Genomic DNA, 18,065 nt, shown 5'->3' with positions numbered 1-18,065 from the left:
AGCACTGATGATACTTACTGACCTCTGGGGGGGGGGGGGGGAGTCAACAAGTGACTTACTCGATTTAAGGGATGAGAAGAAAAATTATATTTTACGTTACAATTAGTTAAGTAGGGTAGGATGATAATTTTATATAGAAAACCATATAAATTTACACATATTTCCACATACAAATACAACATGCATACACAGATACATGACATAAACCTATGGTTTTGTATTAGTGAGCATACCAGATTCCAGCTGATTTCTACATACTCAAATCTAGGAAACTTGAGGTTTAAGGAAATCCACATTCAAAAGACTTGAATCTTTTCCCAGATTCTTTGGTTCTAAGATAAACACAGTGGCACAAAGTGTGAGAAAAACATGTTAAGTACAGCAGTGAAAAGAACTGACATGATAATCAGTGTTCTAAAAGTAAAGTACTGAGAAAGCCCTAAAAGTGAATATTAGCTCCTTTAGTCAGCTTCTAGGGATAAGAATTTTACTTGGCTTATTCTGACTACAGTTAACTTTTATAAATTGAAATGCAAATTTATCTAGTTTGCTCATTTTTTGCACCTAAGAAAGCAACTTCAGACTTTCTGATGCAAATCACAGGTAACCTTACACAGAAGCAGACATTACACAAGGAACAGCTGTATGATACATAGGACTATCTTGGGGTTTTCAAAGAGATTCAAATGTGGTAACAGTGGAATACATATACTAACGTGAATAGCCCGTAGCCAGTATTTTCACTCTACGTTTTGTGAAATTATCATGCTTCATGTGTTAAAGTGATACAGGTTATCTTGCCATTTTTCAGGCCAGCAGCAAACCTCTTCCTCGTCCCTGCTCCAGGTGTGAGAGCAGGAGCAGAGGAGGAAAGTTGAAGGAGAAGCCGCGTGACCATGAGGGTGACACGGAGGTCACCCCCGGGATCCGGGCCAGCTCCCCAGGGGCAGACCTCACCCACGTCAGTTAGCCTCAGGGTGCTGAGAAGCTCTTGTTTGGTGTTTGGTTAGCCTCAAGGGTGTGCCACCTATAATGTTTGGCCAATGGGATATGTACCATACCAGTAATATATGCCTTCTCAGCCAACTGCTGTTTTAGAGAAAAGGAATGATACCCGGAATTAAGTGGATAATACATCATGGAACCCACAATTTTTTAAAACAGAGGTTCCTTGTTCTTTTACACAGAGGAGAGAGAAGGAAACTGTGCATCTGTGCCAAACATTCAGACATGTAAGTTTACTAAACTGCTGCTATGCACTTGAAAACAAACTCCCATCTTTTTAATGGGTAATAGGGCCAAAATTCAGTCTCACTAAAACCAGGCATTTAACATCCCATTTTAAGTGATTTTCAGTTCCTCCCATTCTGAGTTTACAAATCCTCTTCACTGGCTGTGATGTCATTATTCCTGTTAAAAATCAATGCAATGTAATTTTTTAAAAACTTTATAAACATATTTAGAGAGCTTTTTTTTAAATAACTGCTCACCATTTCAAACTTAAGAGAAAAGGAAAAGCAACATCACAGGAAGTAGGTAAATAGCTTCTAAGGGCTTACACAACTTGTTCTTCAAGGCCTTATTTTACATAGGCCCAGGAGCTAGGAAATCCCTTAATTCACAGTTATTGGCTGCTCTCATGCATAGCATTTTATTTACTGTGTCAGCCAAAAAGTTTGTTCAGGTTTTTATACCATATTACAGAAAAATCAAAACGAACTTTTCGGCCAACACAATATTATACTCATTGACAAATAAGGAATCCAAAATTCAAGGTTCTTAGTAACTTACTTCAGACTGTAGATACCCTTTGCCCATGTATCTATCAGATACATTTTCATCAAATTTAATTTTTCATTTTTTAAAGTTTAAGAATAGTTCTGGAGGTGGGAGGGGGGTTCAGAATGAGGAACACATGTAAATCCATGGCTGATTCATATCAATATATGGCAAAAACCACTACAATACTGTAAAGTAATTAGCCTCCAACTAATAAAAATAAATGAAAAAAAAAAAGAATAGTTCTGGGACACAAAAAGCACAAAGTTCAAATAATGCATTTATTCATTTAACATGTATTTCTTCTAGGCACTGGGATACATAAGGGAACAAATCTGAACAAGGATCCCTCCCTTTTTGCTGCTCCAGTTCTCACTGGTGGAGATATACAATAAGCAGTAAGCATAACTGAGTAAATTATATGATAAAGCTGAATAGGATAAGACGGAAATGGTGGTGGGTACAGACTAGGTTGCAATATTAAATAGCATAGTCACAGTAGGCTCTGGTATTTGAGCAAAAATTTAAAGGAGGTGGGGTTAACCCTCCAGATACTAGAGAAGAGCATTCCAAGCAGAGGAGAAAGCCAGTGTAAAATCCCTTCAACAGGATCATGCCTAGAGTGTGAAGCGCAGCAAGAGGGTTAAATAAAGCAGAGGGTTTAGAGGAGGAAAGGATAGGAAATAAGGCAGAGAAGTAATGAGATACAAGAGTCGTAGACTACTACAAATATGTTGCGTTCTACCCTGAGAAAATGAAAAGACACTATAGACTTTTGAGCATGATCTGATCTATTTTTCCAGGATTACTCTGGACCAAAGGCAGATGTGGAGACACCTGTTGGCAGCTTGCTCAGGAACCTAGACAGAGAGGGAGACTCGGACCACAGTCGTGGCACCAGAGAGGATCAGAAGCTGTCTCCTCCTGGATGTGTTCTGCAGGTAGAGTTGTCAGAGTTACCTGACAGATCAGATGTTCAGGGTAAGAGATACAGAGAAGTCAAGGATGGCACTGACATTATTGCCCAGTGATGGGCTTGCTGGGATGGGGAAGGCTATGAATGGGAATGGGTTTTATAGAGAGAGATTTGGAATTCAGTTTTGGACATGTTGAGTTTGAGATGAATAGTAGGTATTCTAGTGGAGAAAAATAATGTTTACTGAGCACTTACTATGTAACAGACATCACTTAACCTTCTTTCCCTCTTACTAATGCTAATAACCACAGAATTGGAACTTGAAAAGTACTAATTTATTTGAAAGCTAGGAAGTGTGTTACAGTAATTTCAGTAAACCATTATTCTCAATTCTAAAAGGTATGGATTCTAAAAAATGAATGTATATGTACATGTATGAGAGTAACATAAATCTATCTTGTGTTAGTGGTAGACCACACCTCAAGACTTTCCTGAATGCTATGTACATGAACCAGCATAGCTTAGGATCTTAATAAGATAAGGGACTTAATAAGCATTTGTTGCTACTGATGAGTGATGCTATGGTTTTAAAGATGGTGTGTGCTGGAAGTTTGACCCCTTGTAGGAATCTAAATAGCAAAGAATTGAACAGAGTTTGAAAAAGCATAGTCAACATTTTTAAATAGTTTGATTTATATTTCATCTAGACATTTTGAAATCTCAAATTAAAGTGAACCAGTGTGAGATACTTACACATAATGAAAAACTAATTGCAGGAGATGGGAGGAACCAGGTTTCTCACTCTTAGAGTAGGTGGCTAAAGACAAGCCAGCATGGAAGGCTAAAGTGGTTCATGTGATACTGGTGGGTTAGGGTTGGATACATCAGCATGTACTCGTTTTTTAATATACAACCATATACCTGGTTAAATATGGAACTGTTTATAGATATGTGTATATATATATTCAGGTTGGTATATGCTTATATGCCTTGCCCTGTCAGATAAGATTGCCCAGAAGCAAACACCCAGATCTTGGTTTCTAATACCATTTTCTAAAGGTATTAGAAGGAACCAAGCTCCTTAGAGAAATAGCTCATTCTAGGCTGAAGTAGGGACTATACAAGATGAGCCTGGAGCACTCTTAGAGGCCATAAGGAAGTACTCAAAAAAGCCCACATTGTCTGGGGTATGTGAAAGAGCATGAGAGCCAACTCAAAAAGCTCCCAGTGGTCAAAGCTGAAACAATTTCAAATACACAGCAAAGTTTTGGATTATAACCCAAAGCATAAAATTAAATACCCATGCACATATACTGATATGATTAAATAAATGGAGAACAGACAAATTTCTCATACAAAAGAATAAAAATAATTTATGTAGCTACTTCCTCAAGGAGACGGAGCATAAACGACACCCATCCCCACCCCCCAATCTCTTAAATGTAGATTGTGTATAGTGACTTTCTTCCAGAGAATGCAGTACAGAAAGGGGTGAACAGAAGTAACTTTACAGTGGAGAGAACACTACCTCAGCCAGGTGATCACGGTTAGTATTACTAGTGGTAAGTCGGTTCTCTGACATGATACAACGAAAATATGGCACTCTACCTCTGTGAAATAAATTTCCCAAATACTTATAACACAGGTCTAATCAGGCAAGCCCAAACTGAGAGACCTTATTTGACTAGTACTCCTCAAACTGTCAAATCAAAAAAAGGAAAGTCTAAGGAACTGTCAGAGTGTAGAGGAGACTGAAGAGACAGGATGACTAAATGTGGTATCCTGAACTTAATCCTGAAACAGAAAAAGAACATGAGGTAAACCAAGGAAATATGAATAAAGTGTGAACTTTAGCTAATAATGATATATCAATATATTGATTCATTAGTTGTGACAGAGGTACCACGCTAATATGTTAATAGGAGAAGCTGGGAATGAAGTATATAGATGCTCTCTGTATTGTATATTCACAACTTGACTGAAAACCTAAAACTATTCTAAAATCGATATTTTCAAAACCTGACCCTAGCGCTACAGTGTAACCACAATAAGAGCATCTTTCACGTAACTGAATTTATTGACTCTTGTTACACCATGATGGATAAAAAGCATCTCATTTATTTTTGTGTTCTAAAACATCCAGATACAGATCATTTATTTATATATACATATCCACTTGATTTCACCAGACTATAAATGCCATATGGGTAGATTGTCTTCTGTTGTTTTTCTTCTATTGCTGTATCAGTACCTGGCACATAGTAAGTGATCAATAAACATTTATTAAGTTAATGAATAAATGAAATTATTTTATATAGGCTATACATTCAGTGACACTGCAAAATCAAAATAAACGTTAAAGAACTAAGACCAAGGAAGAATTCAGGATAAGTATTGAAATATAGAATATAGTCTCATTTTTATGAACTATTTAGTCCCTGAGGAAACTAAGCCAGTTGGCCCATTTCAAGAATTTGACTATCAAAATCTGTGAGGATCTTTATGTGTCAAGATGACTGGATTACAGTGTTGCCTTGATCCCTAACTAATTTGTAACTTTGAGCTCTTAACCTGTCTGAACCTGACTTTTCTCATCTGTAAAATAAGATTGGATTAGGTGATCTTTAAGATCCCTCCCAGTTTTTAACAATTTTTAAGCCTTCAAACAATCTTAAAGCCCTGGCACACTATAAGACAAAAAAAAAAGAACTAGAGTAAATTCTCTTCTCCTTCCCCCTCACCCCTATCTCCTGTCCTTACGTATTGGCCTCAGAATTCTCATGCACTTCTGTTAGACTGACCCTTAGGGCCGTTCCACCATGCTGTTTTTTGGATTATTCATTCTTTTACAGTACTGTGATGTTGCAGTTTTAACTTATGAGTTTGCTCAACATGAATCCAAAAATGCTTTTGCCTACCCCACTTCTGAGAATTAAAGACAGACATGATGTCAGTATCAGTGTTGACTATTTCAGAACAGTGTGTGGAAAGTTAAAAGTAAATTTAATCTTAATATTGTAGTATATATGTAGCCTGTGTAAAATTTTATGATTTCTTAAAAAAAAAAACTAGTTCTGAATATGCAGTAATGTTTGCATCTAATCTAATGTTAAGTGTCAGTTGTTCAGTCATGTCCTACTTTTTGAGACCCCATGGACTGTAGCCTGCCAGGCTCCTCTGTCCATGGGATTCTCCAGGCAAGAATACTAGAGTGGGTTGCCATTTCCTTCTCCAGGGCATCTTCTGATCCAGAGATCAAACCCAGGTCTCCCACACTGCAGGTGGATTCTTTACCGTCTGAGCCACCCAGGGAAGCTTTTTATCTTTTAAAAAATGATTTTAAAGAAAATTAAAGTGATACATATTGCTCTTTAATTACTGCATTTTTCTGACAAATTTAATCAGTATATTTTGCCAATCTAAGTGAACCCTCAAAAATCTCTTTTCCTTTACTATGTGTGTAAGTTTCATTTCATTAAAAGGCCCCTCAAGCAAGAAAGTTGTTAAGTAAAAAAGTATTTTACAGTAATTAAATGTGTATCTTCAGATAATATAATTTTTGCATATTTCACTTTTATGGATCAACACAGGTCACATACATTTTAATGCTAAGTTATTTTGTTTAGGTTATCACAATGTATCACACAATACAAAAAACAATGTGCAATTTTCTAGCAGATAAAGATCAGGCAAATTTTTTCATACCAGTGCTAACACTGAGGTTTGGTGATTTAAACTTAAGCTCACAGTTAACCTCATTACATGCAATTTTTGAACACTGAAGAAATCAAATTCTAGTATTTGTTATGGACTCCTGTTGCTCATAGCAACAAAATTTATCTTGCTGTGGAGTGGAATAAGGAGTCTGTTGTGTATTAAAGAATACTCAACATCAGCCTTAATTTATGCTTTGGCAGATAAATAAAGTTACTGCTTGTACATTTGTATTTTCTAGCTTCAAAGAGTGGGGAGAAGACCCTTAACATGTGAAGATGTTGGGGGAAAAAAAGAGGTACACAACTTGTCTTGTTTTTATACTCTCAACTGGTGGTAGGCAACCTAATGTGACTCCTAGGAACTAAAATGTTTTGTTATCCAGAATGCTTTCTCTGAGGGGAGGGAAGTAAGTTTTATAAATCCGTGTAGGAATCACACACAGGGGGAAATGCAGAAGAACCCAGGGATGTGCCATAACACAGCTGTTTGAAATAGGGCCTCGTAAAAGAGTGGAAAGAATTATGCCTTTGGCAAGTTCAAGTTCATAAACCCCAGTGTCTCTGCATAATAAGGAACATCTGCATCCCCACATGATGGCTACCGGTCTCAACCTTGGACTTACATGCAAAGTTGTCTTTTTTTTTTTTTTCTCACATGCCCAGTAGTCTCTGGGAAGTCACCTGAATGGGTCCCCACTGACATCCCTAGCTGAGGGGTGTCTCACCATCAGTGATTCATCTCAACCCAGTAAATGCTGGCAAGATGATATTAATAACCAAGGGTCAAGACTTTTAATTTCCGATCTAAAAGCTGCTGTTGACAGCTCAATGCCTATGGATCTGGCTCCAAGAAATATGCCACTTACTGAACCACCTCCTTGGTTTGGGAGTGGGGACACTTACTTCTTCATCTGAAAACTGACACAGCCCACCCAGACTAATCTGAAAGAGGATGGCTGCTGAAACGCAAGGCAGAAAGCCATACAAACTGAATGGTAAGACTAGAGATTAACTCATGAACTTGGCAGGAATAACTTCTAGGACGGGAGCTGGAACAACTGGATCTTGGCTGGTGCCATTCCTCAAAGAAAACTGATAAATCCTGAATTTTCCATTTATGTGTAACAACTGTGGCTTTGTCCCTACAGAGTTTGTGGTAAATATCTGAGCACTGCTGATTTAACTCTTGCTATACCAATCTGAAGGAAGTCTGTTGTATCAGGAATTAACACATATCCAAGGGGACAGAAATATATTTAAGACTAAAAATGCTGTGACCATAAATATTGTGAAAGGTCCTGCTTATTAGCTAAGGGAGAAGCTAGAAAACACTGTTCATTTTAGAGTAGTTTATGTTTGGGACACTTAATAGACATTTACCTAGAGAAGGGGTCAGAATACTCTGAATTCTAACTTGTAGAGTATTCTGTAAGAATGAGAAGAAAGCTCAGTTTTTAGGTGTAGTGTCATAAATTTTCTCCTCTTTTACAACCCCAGTAGTTTCAGAGATGCACTTGTAGAGTAGCTTCTCAACCTAAATATCCATCAACAGATGAATGGATAAAGAAGATGTGGTATATATACACAATGGAATAGTACTCAGCCATAAAATAGAATAATGCCATAGAAGCAACGTGGATGGACCTAGAGATTATCATACTGAGTGAAGTCCGTCAGACAGAAAAAGAGAAATACCACATATCACTTATATGTAGAATCTGAAAAATATACAAATCAACATATTTAAAAAACAGAAACAGGCTCATAGTGATAGAAAACAAACTAATGCTTACCAAAGGGGAAGAAGAATAAGGAGTTTGGGATTACAGATACAAGTTACTATATATTAAAAAAAAAGCAACAAGGTCTACTTTATATATAGCACAGAGAGCTATATTCAGTGTCTTGTATAATCTATAAGGGAAATGAATGTGGAAAAAAATGTGTGGGTGTATGTGGTGGTGGCTTAGTTGCTAAGAACTGTCCAATTCTTGCAAGCCCAAAGACTGATCTGCCAGGTGCATGTGTGTGTAAAACTGAATCACATTGCTGTATACCAGAAACTAAAACAACATTATAAATCAACTAAACTTCAATTTAAGAAAAAAAAAAAGTTTTCATAAGTAAAGTAGAATAGCTTGTTATCATCAGTTTAGGTAATTATAGAGCTTTTTATCATTACAGATGAACCTATGTTCCAGCCTACGTTCTCAAGATAAATAACCCCTCCAGTGACGATCTTACAGGACCAGCATGATTACCAGGTTACTAGATCTTCTAATCTCAATAATGGAAAACCACAGGGTAAGAATCTGAAGTCACTCACTGAGCCAGACTGAGACAGACATAGGAAAGTCTGGAGCTTTGAAACCATTTTGACTAGTATTGTCCATAGTTAAAGACAGAAGCTAATGTTGTAATTTCCTTTCTTATTTTCACCACCGTTACTGTCTGGTGGTGGCCAAATCAACACTATTACAGAAGACAAAGTGATTCACGCTGTGTGTGTCTGTCACATCCCGAGGTGAAAATACTGGAGTTAACCTTACATTCACTGTCCTGGAAACATTTAACGTGCTACTTCAGTACATTCCCAAGTATTACATCATCCTTTGAGTTGACAACAGGCTTGTAAGCAAAAACAGTGGAAGACATGCAAGTAGTCTTCATTCCCCCCTTTTTCTGTTTTTTTTTTTGCCTAGGAAAGTTCATCCATTCCCCTTCTTTATCCGCTACCTATATACTGATGACACTGAGGTCAACACAGACCTCTCCTCTAAAGTCCAAACCCATAATTCCAACTACGTAGTTACACATCTTCACCTTAATTTCTCTTAGCTCAAATTAGATAAGACTAAATTTGAACCTGTATTACCTTTTCCTAGAACTTACTCTTTTCCTCTAATCCCTTTTTCATCTACCTCTTCATCCAAACTGGAAAACCAGATGTCATCTTTGACTTTTTCTTTTATTCCAGTTTTAAACCTGATCAACTTCACTGCTCCATCCTATTATTGCCAGGTTCTTATCATTTGCTTGGACTATTCCCATAGCCTTCTAACTGGTCTGTCTCCGCCAGTCTTGACCCCCTCCAATCCATCCTCTACATTGCTGCAAGAGAACTTTCTCAAATTCAAATCTGATGTGTCTCTTCTTAAAACACTGCACAGCTTCCCACTGCTGACTGCAACATGACACATTAGATACCTCAGCAGACAGTTTACCTACCTCTCCAGCCACACCTCTTCCCTTCTACCTTGTACTGCCTTTGCACCTTACACTCCCACAGTAGTAAACTGTACTTCTAGAGAGACTCCTAGTAAGCGTCCTGCATCCATGTCTCTGCGTGTCCTATGTCCTAAAATTACCCATAACCCAATCTCCATTCAAGCCTCTTATAGGTCATCTTCCCCAATTAGACACATTTAATCACTTCCTTTCCTATATTACTATGCATGCATGCAAGATAGAAAAGGAACACATCAATCCCCTTACGGTTACTACAAATACTTATTTACAATTCTGCCTCCCCAGGACTACCACTCATTTAAAGGCACAAGCCATTTTGCATTCAGTTTTATAATCCTAATGCCTAGCACAGTATCTAGTACACTCAAAAGACACTGGCTATTCTTGAAGATCATTCTAAAATTTATTCAGTTACAAAAAGGGAGAAAGCAAGCACCACTACACCTAGACTTTTATTTATCCTGCAAAAATCACAAACATAATATCACAATAAATATATCTTAATCACATGATCAGTGAATATTCTTTTTCTCTGTAAGTATGTTTCAGTCCCTTCAGAAATCCACAGATCATGTACAAATGACCAAGAGGCACATGAAAAGATATTCAACATCACTAATTACTAGAGCAATGAGGTATCACCTCATATCAGTCAAAATGGTCGTTAATTAAAAAAATCCACAAACAATAAATGCTAGAAGAGGGTGTGGAGAAAGGGGAACCCTCCTACACTGTTAGTGGGAATGTAAATTGGTACAGTCATTATGGAGAATAGTATGGAGGTTTCTCAGAAAACCAAAAATAGTTACCATGTAACCCAGCAATCTTACTCCTGGGCATATATCTGGAGAAAACCATAATTCAAAAAGATACACGCCACCCCAGTGTTTGCTGCAGCATAGCCAGGGCATGGAAGCAACCTAAATGTCTATCAACAGAGTAATGGATAAAGAAGATGTTGTATGTATATACAATGAAATACTACTCAGTCATAAAAAAATGAAATAATGCCATTTGTAGCAACATGAATGGACCTAGAGATTGTCATACTGAGTGAAGTAAATCAAAGACAAATATAAGATACCGCTTATATGTGGAATCTGAAGAAATGGTACAAATGAATTTATTTTAAAGATAGAAATAGAGTCACATGTGTAAGAAAGAAACTGATAATTACCCAGGAGGGAGGGCTACATTAGGAGACTGAGATGGACATATACATGTATAAAACATGGCTGTAAGGGCCTACCGTGTCACACAGGGGCTCTACTCAAACCCCACTGACCTGATGGGAACGGCCTCTTATAAAGAATGTATTATGTATAACGGACTCACTCTGCTGTAGAGCAGAAACTAATGTGATGTTGTCAACTACACGCCATGAAGCTAATTAAAAGGAAATCCAAAGAGCTTCACTCAGAAAAAAAATCAAAAACTATCTGTAAAAAAAAAACACCAGTATTGTTAGATACCCTTCTGTGAGGAAAGGTTATAGAGAGCTTCTGACTGCTACTGGTATGGTATCATGGCTGAGGTTTGTATATACACACACTTAGGTACATGTCTTTTCTACTCCCACAATGACACAAGTAGGGTCTGTGTCTATTATACTGCTCTGTTTCCCTGCATCATTCCCCATGCAGTCTGGTCAACAGACTTGCAATCCCAGTTGTAATAATAATGGTGAAGTTGACAGAGAACCTGCATTAATGGAGAAGATCCTGGCCAGGAGTGAGGACCCTGGAGTGGCAGTGATAAAAAGTTAAAAGTCTCTGCTCGTAAATGACCTTATATATAAATAAGAACAGGAGGAGGAGGTAAAAATTTTGAGCACCTACTATGTATAAGAGACCCTGATCTTGGCACTTAATATAAACTAGTCTGCACAAAAACTGAGATAGGATCACTATTGTCTCTATGTTATAGCTAAGGGAACGAACTCTGAACAGTTTGCCCAGGAACACACAGCTAATAAGTGGCAGAGCCAGCATTTGTACGTAAGTGAGGAACCCACAGGCTTTCCTGGTGGCGCAGAGGGTAAAGTGTCTGCCTGCATTGCGGGAGACCTGGGTTCAATCCCTGAGTTGGGAAGACCCCTGGAGAAGGAAATGGCAACCCACTCCACTACTCTTGCCTGGAAAATCCCATGGACGGAGGAGCCTGGTAGGCTATAGTATATGGGATTGGCAAAGAGTATTCTATATAGTGTTTTGTATGTCAAATTTGAAAGAAGCTTTAAAAACTCATACTCAAAATTTTATATGTCCATCCCAATGCTCCTCAGACAACTGCACAATATATTTTTATAACTAAAGTTTAATAGCTTTGCAGCAAAATGCAATGAATTAGAGTGCCTACTCAAGAGTCAAGACCGCCTGGCATGCCCTCCAGACTCTGCCTCACACGAGCTGTGTTTTCTTGGTTACTTTAATGCTCCCTCAGAACTATAGTTTTTGCATCTGTGAAATAAGAGTTAATACTCTATTTATATGAATGTGAAGATTAAATGGTATATTTGCAAAACCTTAATGAAGATTTAATAAATACCAATACTAGTAAATTCACAGCGATAAAAGTTAAAGAAAAAGATATAAATAAGAAAGCATTACTTACCGAAGCCAATAATCTTCCATCTTCTTTCATAGCAAGATAACGGTTTGCACACACTCCTTTGATAGACACAACCCCTCTCTCTTCTGCTTGAAGTTGTAGTTTGACTGTAAGTAACAGAAAAATTACCTTTGTAGCATCATAGGAAAATGAGGCATCCACATACACATTTATGCAACATGCAGGGAAAAGACAAGACACATGGGCAACCAGCCAGTCCACCCTGGCAAGGAGCTGGGGGCCAAGGTGAAACGTCAGTTAAATCCTATTAGAGCAGATGACCCACTGGAGCACAAGTGCCTCCAGACTCCCTTCTCACTCCAGTGTCAGTGCTGATAAGAGGGACAGATGGAGAATTTCTCTTATTCAATAGGTAATTACCTCCACTTGGCCTTGTTAACTAAAAATTTTTTTTTGAGTGAACATATCTGAAGGGTACATAAATACATAAACCAATTAAGAGAATTTTCACACTACTGCTTAAGTTTAAATTCTTTAAAAGTTATTTTTAACCTGTTCTTCACAAATAAAATATAATTGCTATTATCTTTTGGTTTGTTTTTCCTTGAGTTTCTGCACATCTTATTTCTAGCTTTCCCTTCAATACGATACCAAATGCATTCATCTTTATGGACAGATTGTGATATATAGATTGTTTTTTAACTAGATATTTGCAAAAAAATAATGTTTACACTTAATTTGCTTATATGGTGTGAAGATTTTCAGACTATAAAATCCTGAAGAGGATGACCTATGTGTTACACTACATTGTCAATATTAAACAGATTGTCAGAAAACAAAAAAATAGATATTACATAAGCATGGTAATGCTAGATGGACAAATAATCATCTAATCAACTCAATGAAAATTAAGTTTAAAATTTCTCTTTTGCTATTCAGAGGCAGCATTCTCCAAAATGTATTTTGACTAACAGAGATTACTTAAAAAACAGGTTCTGGGGCCAGTTAAATTTAAGAAATTCTTGGTAAGTCAAATTAACTCTTTACTGTCAAACATCTCAGAACTATGTTTCTCATAACCTGCATTATAAATTACCACAAAGGGAATCAAGTAAAAAAGGCATTTGTTGGACATTTAATTTTATGTCTGATTCTCCTCAGTGTACCAGTCACTCCAGGTGAAATTCTTCTGCAGAAACTTAAAAGATACAAAGTAAAAGGAATATAATCAAGTCATGAAAACAAAGTTTTTCACAATATTATTGAAAAATATAGAAAATAAGATTTATTTTTAACAAATTTAAGCAAAATTAATGATTAGATCCTTAAGTCATATATGATACATGAGCATCTCTTTTTAAGTCATGAAGTTGTATAAATGCTCATGACTGCACAGTCAATCACTAAACTTTTTTCTGGCACTTTATCAATAAACTGTAACCTAGCTCTAGCCCACCATTTTGTACATGTATAATTACTGTTCATAAAGCAGATTATGGATATTAATGTGTGGTCAATACCAGTGACTCAGAAGCAAAAGTAACTGTCATTCATTTATTCATTGGCCTTTCATAGATTCCTTGGGAATTCACGTTTGGATACTGTTATTTGATAAGCCACTAAAAAGTAAACATTAATTGTCAATACAATATAACCATAAAAATACAGACTAAACGTAACCAGAGCCTAAATCAATAAGAAGCTGGATAATCCACAAAAATCATAGATTTTCTTTAAAAACCCATCAGGTCTGAGGTACAAAGAAATCTGAACAAAATTTCACATAAAGAATTCCACATTTGGGGTCCCTTCCCCCCAAAAAGAGATGACCTGCTTTCATTTTTGACAGGAAGAAGAACCCTGCCAAAATGGGGAGTATGAATAAACCAGCTGAACTTTTACAGACTTTTAATAGCTGCTGATATCAAAGAGCAATTCCATACCCACCTGCCAGTTCTACAGAGCTTGCACCTAGTGTACAACCACCATACCCAAGAAGCAGAAGACAGAACAGAAGAGCTGAGAGCGCCTTCTGAGTCACCTAGGCTTTGCTGAGTGCAAAGCAGCTGTCCACTGAAGGCTGGAAGCAGAACAGAGCTGAGAGCCCGGGAGAAGCACCAAGCCGTCAGCAAATGAAAAGGAGGATGGAGAGAGATCTGAAAGGACAAGGTGGAGTTCCAGAGCAAAGTTAGCTCCTGAACTGCCCAAATAGTTAGCAGCTGGGCCATTTTGTCTCAGAAAAATGGAACATGAAAAACTACAACCCAAAGAAGGCAGGAAAAGAGAAACAAAAGGACAAAGAACAAATGGAGTAAAACAAATTCCAAGATGGCAGATAAACCCAAACATATCAATAATTAAATGTAAAGGAACTAAATACTTCACTTTTTAAAGGAAAAAACTGTCAACAAGATAAAAGGCAAAAACCCAACTATGTTGTTTACAAGAAAAGCACTTTAAATACAAAGATACAAGCGAGTTGAAAATAATGTGGGAAAATACATAAGTTGCACACCCTAATTATTAAGAATGCTGGTATGGCTATATTAGTATCTGATGATGTGGACTTCAAGGCAGCTAGTATAACTAGATATGAACAAAGTTATTTCATAATCATGAGAGATACCTCAAGAAAAAATAAACAGAACTGAATTGTCTGAAACAAAAATTGACCAGTTAGTATATGGAATATAAGAATAACATCGTCAACTAACTTGATCTGACATTTTTTCCTTTTGAGATCAGGTAGGTTTCATTTACCTGAGACTTTATTCTCTTAACATCATCATTTGAAAACTATGCTAAAAAAAATAAATAAATAAACTCTGCCAGGATGGTAAGCGATCCTATACTTATTTGCCTAGCTGACTTGAGTTGTTCATATCACTTAACTCCAGCTTAGAAGTTCTTTTCCAGAGTTACCATGATGTTTAAGTACTGTCAATGGCTCTTGTACTAAAACTATTGGTGCCCCTGGTACTTTTGTTTTTTAAGTCAAGATATAATTCATGTATGATACAATTCATGTAAAGTATTCGTGATTCAGTGGTTTTTAATAGAGTCACAAGGTTGTGCAGCCATCACCACAATCAATTTTAGAACATGTTCATCCCACACCTCCTGTGTTCCCAGTACCACCATCCCAACTCTAGGCTGCCACTAATCCACCTCCTATCTCTATAGATGTGCCTCGTCTGGATATTTCATATAAAGGTGGTCATACAGTATGTGGTCTTTTGTGACTGGCTTCCTTCACTTAGCATGTTTTCAAGTTTCACTCATGTTATAGCCATGAATCAGTACTTCATTCTTTTTTACTGCCAAATAACATTCCATTGATAGACCACATTTGATTTACCCACCCAGTTGGATAGACAGTTTCCAGTTTTTGGCTGTTACGAATTAATAATGCTGCTACAAACATTTCTGTACAGGATTTTGTATAGACACGTTTTCATTTCTCTTGGGCATATACTGAAAAGTCAGTATGGTACTATGTTTAATCATTTGAGAAACTGACAGACTGTTTTCCAAAGCAACCATTTTACATTGTCACAAGAAATTAAGGGGTCCAGTTTCTCCACATCCAGGCCATTTTTTTTGTAATCCTGGGTTTTTGTTTTGTTCTATTATAGTCATTTTGATTGGGTACAGAGTGGTTATCTCTTAGTTTTCATTTGCATTTCTCTGATGCTGAATATCTTTTCATGTGTTTATTGGCTATTTGTGTATCTTTAGAGAAATGTCTGTTCAGATTCTTGGCTCATTTTTTAAGTAGACTGTCTTTTTCACATTGAGTTGTATATGTTCTAGATTCAAGCGCTAATCAGATATCTGACTTGCAAATAAATATCTTCATCCATGCTGTGGGTTGTCTTTTCACTTTCTTGATGTTATCCTTTGATGCATAAACATTTTTAATTTTCATGAAATCCAATTTATCGATTTTGTTCTTTCATTGCTTGTCATATCTGAGACACTATTGCCTAACTTCATGAGTCATGAAGACTCATGCCTATGCTTTTCTCTTTAGTGTTTTAACTTGTATATTTAGGTTTTGATCCATTGTGAGCCAATTTTTGTATGCTGTATAAAATACCAAGTGTATGCCATATTAGACATGACTGAAAATAACTGCATTTATGAGTAACAAGAGGAAGAGAAAACATCTCAATTAAAAGAGATGTAAGAAGCATATCATCCAAAAGGGAACTATACTTTATCTGTCTCTATCCCATGCCGGGCACACAGAAATATCTAGTGAACATTTGGTGGGTTGAAAGCATCTCACTTGCAAAAGAAAAATGGGTAAAGGAACTCATTGTTATAATGTCCTCGGTATTGTACATTAGTATTATACAGGTGCTATGAGATTACAGAAAATGACATATGTTAGATGAAAAAATCCAAGAATCTTTCTAGGAGAGAAAAGATTTGAGCTAAGGTTTGAAAGATATGTAGGAGATAATCTCACAAACAAGGTAAATGATATTCCAGGCAGAATGTCATTTCAGGACTGAGGCAGAAGATAGCCACAAAACCTAAACAGCCAAGTCTGAGACAGCTCGAGCAACAGGCATAAATCCAGACTGAGAAACCTCACAGGTCAAATAATCTAGTTTCCTCAACAGTAAGTTACTATGGAGGAAAAAAAGATGGAAGGAGGACCTGAGACTTAAAAAAGGCCCAAAGCTCATACTTTAAAAAGCAAAACTAAACTAGAATATTTAAGGATGCCTATCACTGATGAAACTACTAAGAAATTCAAAGTATTTAGAAATCTGTGTACTTTATTGGAGAGGGTGGACACAGAGAGGCATCTGGGGTGGCTGGCAAAGTTCTGTTTTCTAACCTGAGTGGTGATTATAATAATGTTCACCTAGTAATAACCCATTCATGTATGAATTTGTTTTATGTGGTTTCCTGTATCTACATTATATTTTACATTTTGAAAGTTCTTAAAATTCTACAATAGAAAATCTTTCTAAATTGGACCTCTGAACCGTGATACAGCCCAGGTCTTTTCAGCATGCTGGAGATCACCAACCTATTGTCAGGTTTTGGATGCATGCACATAAGTCAACAATTTTGATAAACATAAGACTTCTCATGACTTTCTAATGTTGATATTTAAGTCCAGTAAGAGACGAACTTGGAAAAATAGTGTGTTATCCAAGTTATCTAAGCTTACAATTCAACTTTTTTCCCCTCTGCTGTAGCATAAAAACAAAAGCTGTAAGGCACAGAATTGAAGAACCTTATCATTAGGCAAGCTTCCCTGGTGGCTCAGCTGGTAAAGAAACGGCCTGCAATGTGGGAAACCTGGATGCGATCCCTGGGGTGGGAAGATCCCCTGGAGAAGGGAAAGGCTACCCGCTCCAGTATTCTGGCCTGGAGAATTCCATGGACTGTATAGTCCATGGGGTCACAAAGAGTTGGACACGACCAAGCAACTTTCACACACACACTTCACTAGTCGTCACTTGGTCCCATCATGATACAGTTACATCTTCAATCCCATCTACAATATCCATAAACAGTTGTCTGCTTTTTACTTCACAGTCTTTAGCAAAGGAAAATTTACATGGTCCTTCTAAAATGATTTTGATAGGTAAGCAAAGAAACAGAAACTCTGATCACATTAAGTAAACTACTCAAATGTTCAAGTGCTCAGACCATTAACATCTGACACATTTAGTTACGCAGTATAACCAAAAAGCCAGCCAAAGGATTATTTCAATGTGACTACTATGGCTCAAAACATTTTGCAACTCCTTTTTTGGAATTTGTATCATTTTCTTTTGAATGGGCTCAAAGGATGATAAACCTTAAAA

The 18,065-nt window shown here is 37.0% G+C and overlaps 1 protein-coding gene and 1 long non-coding RNA gene across 2 annotated transcripts in view; one reads left to right on the top strand and one right to left on the bottom strand.

Annotated features, from left to right (window-relative positions):
• Positions 1 to 18,065, bottom strand: part of FGF2 (fibroblast growth factor 2) — a 51,847-nt gene that overhangs the window by 1,397 nt on the left and 32,385 nt on the right. Inside the window, exon 2 of the mRNA XM_065905069.1 lies at positions 12,274 to 12,377. Within this exon, the coding sequence (XP_065761141.1) occupies positions 12,274 to 12,377 (104 nt within the window). The remainder of the gene's footprint in view (positions 1 to 12,273; positions 12,378 to 18,065) is intronic.
• On the top strand, positions 1,239 to 16,151 carry LOC136146145 (uncharacterized). The gene is made up of 4 exons (XR_010658899.1): positions 1,239 to 2,177; positions 2,583 to 2,720; positions 8,596 to 8,715; positions 14,081 to 16,151. It is a non-coding gene; the product is annotated as an uncharacterized lncRNA (long non-coding RNA).

This window comes from Muntiacus reevesi, chromosome 13 (assembly GCF_963930625.1).
Source record: "Muntiacus reevesi chromosome 13, mMunRee1.1, whole genome shotgun sequence".
In the NCBI taxonomy this organism is placed as follows: Eukaryota; Metazoa; Chordata; class Mammalia; order Artiodactyla; family Cervidae; genus Muntiacus; species Muntiacus reevesi.
Note: the sequence above shows the minus strand (reverse complement) of the source record. Positions and strands in the feature narration are given on the sequence as shown.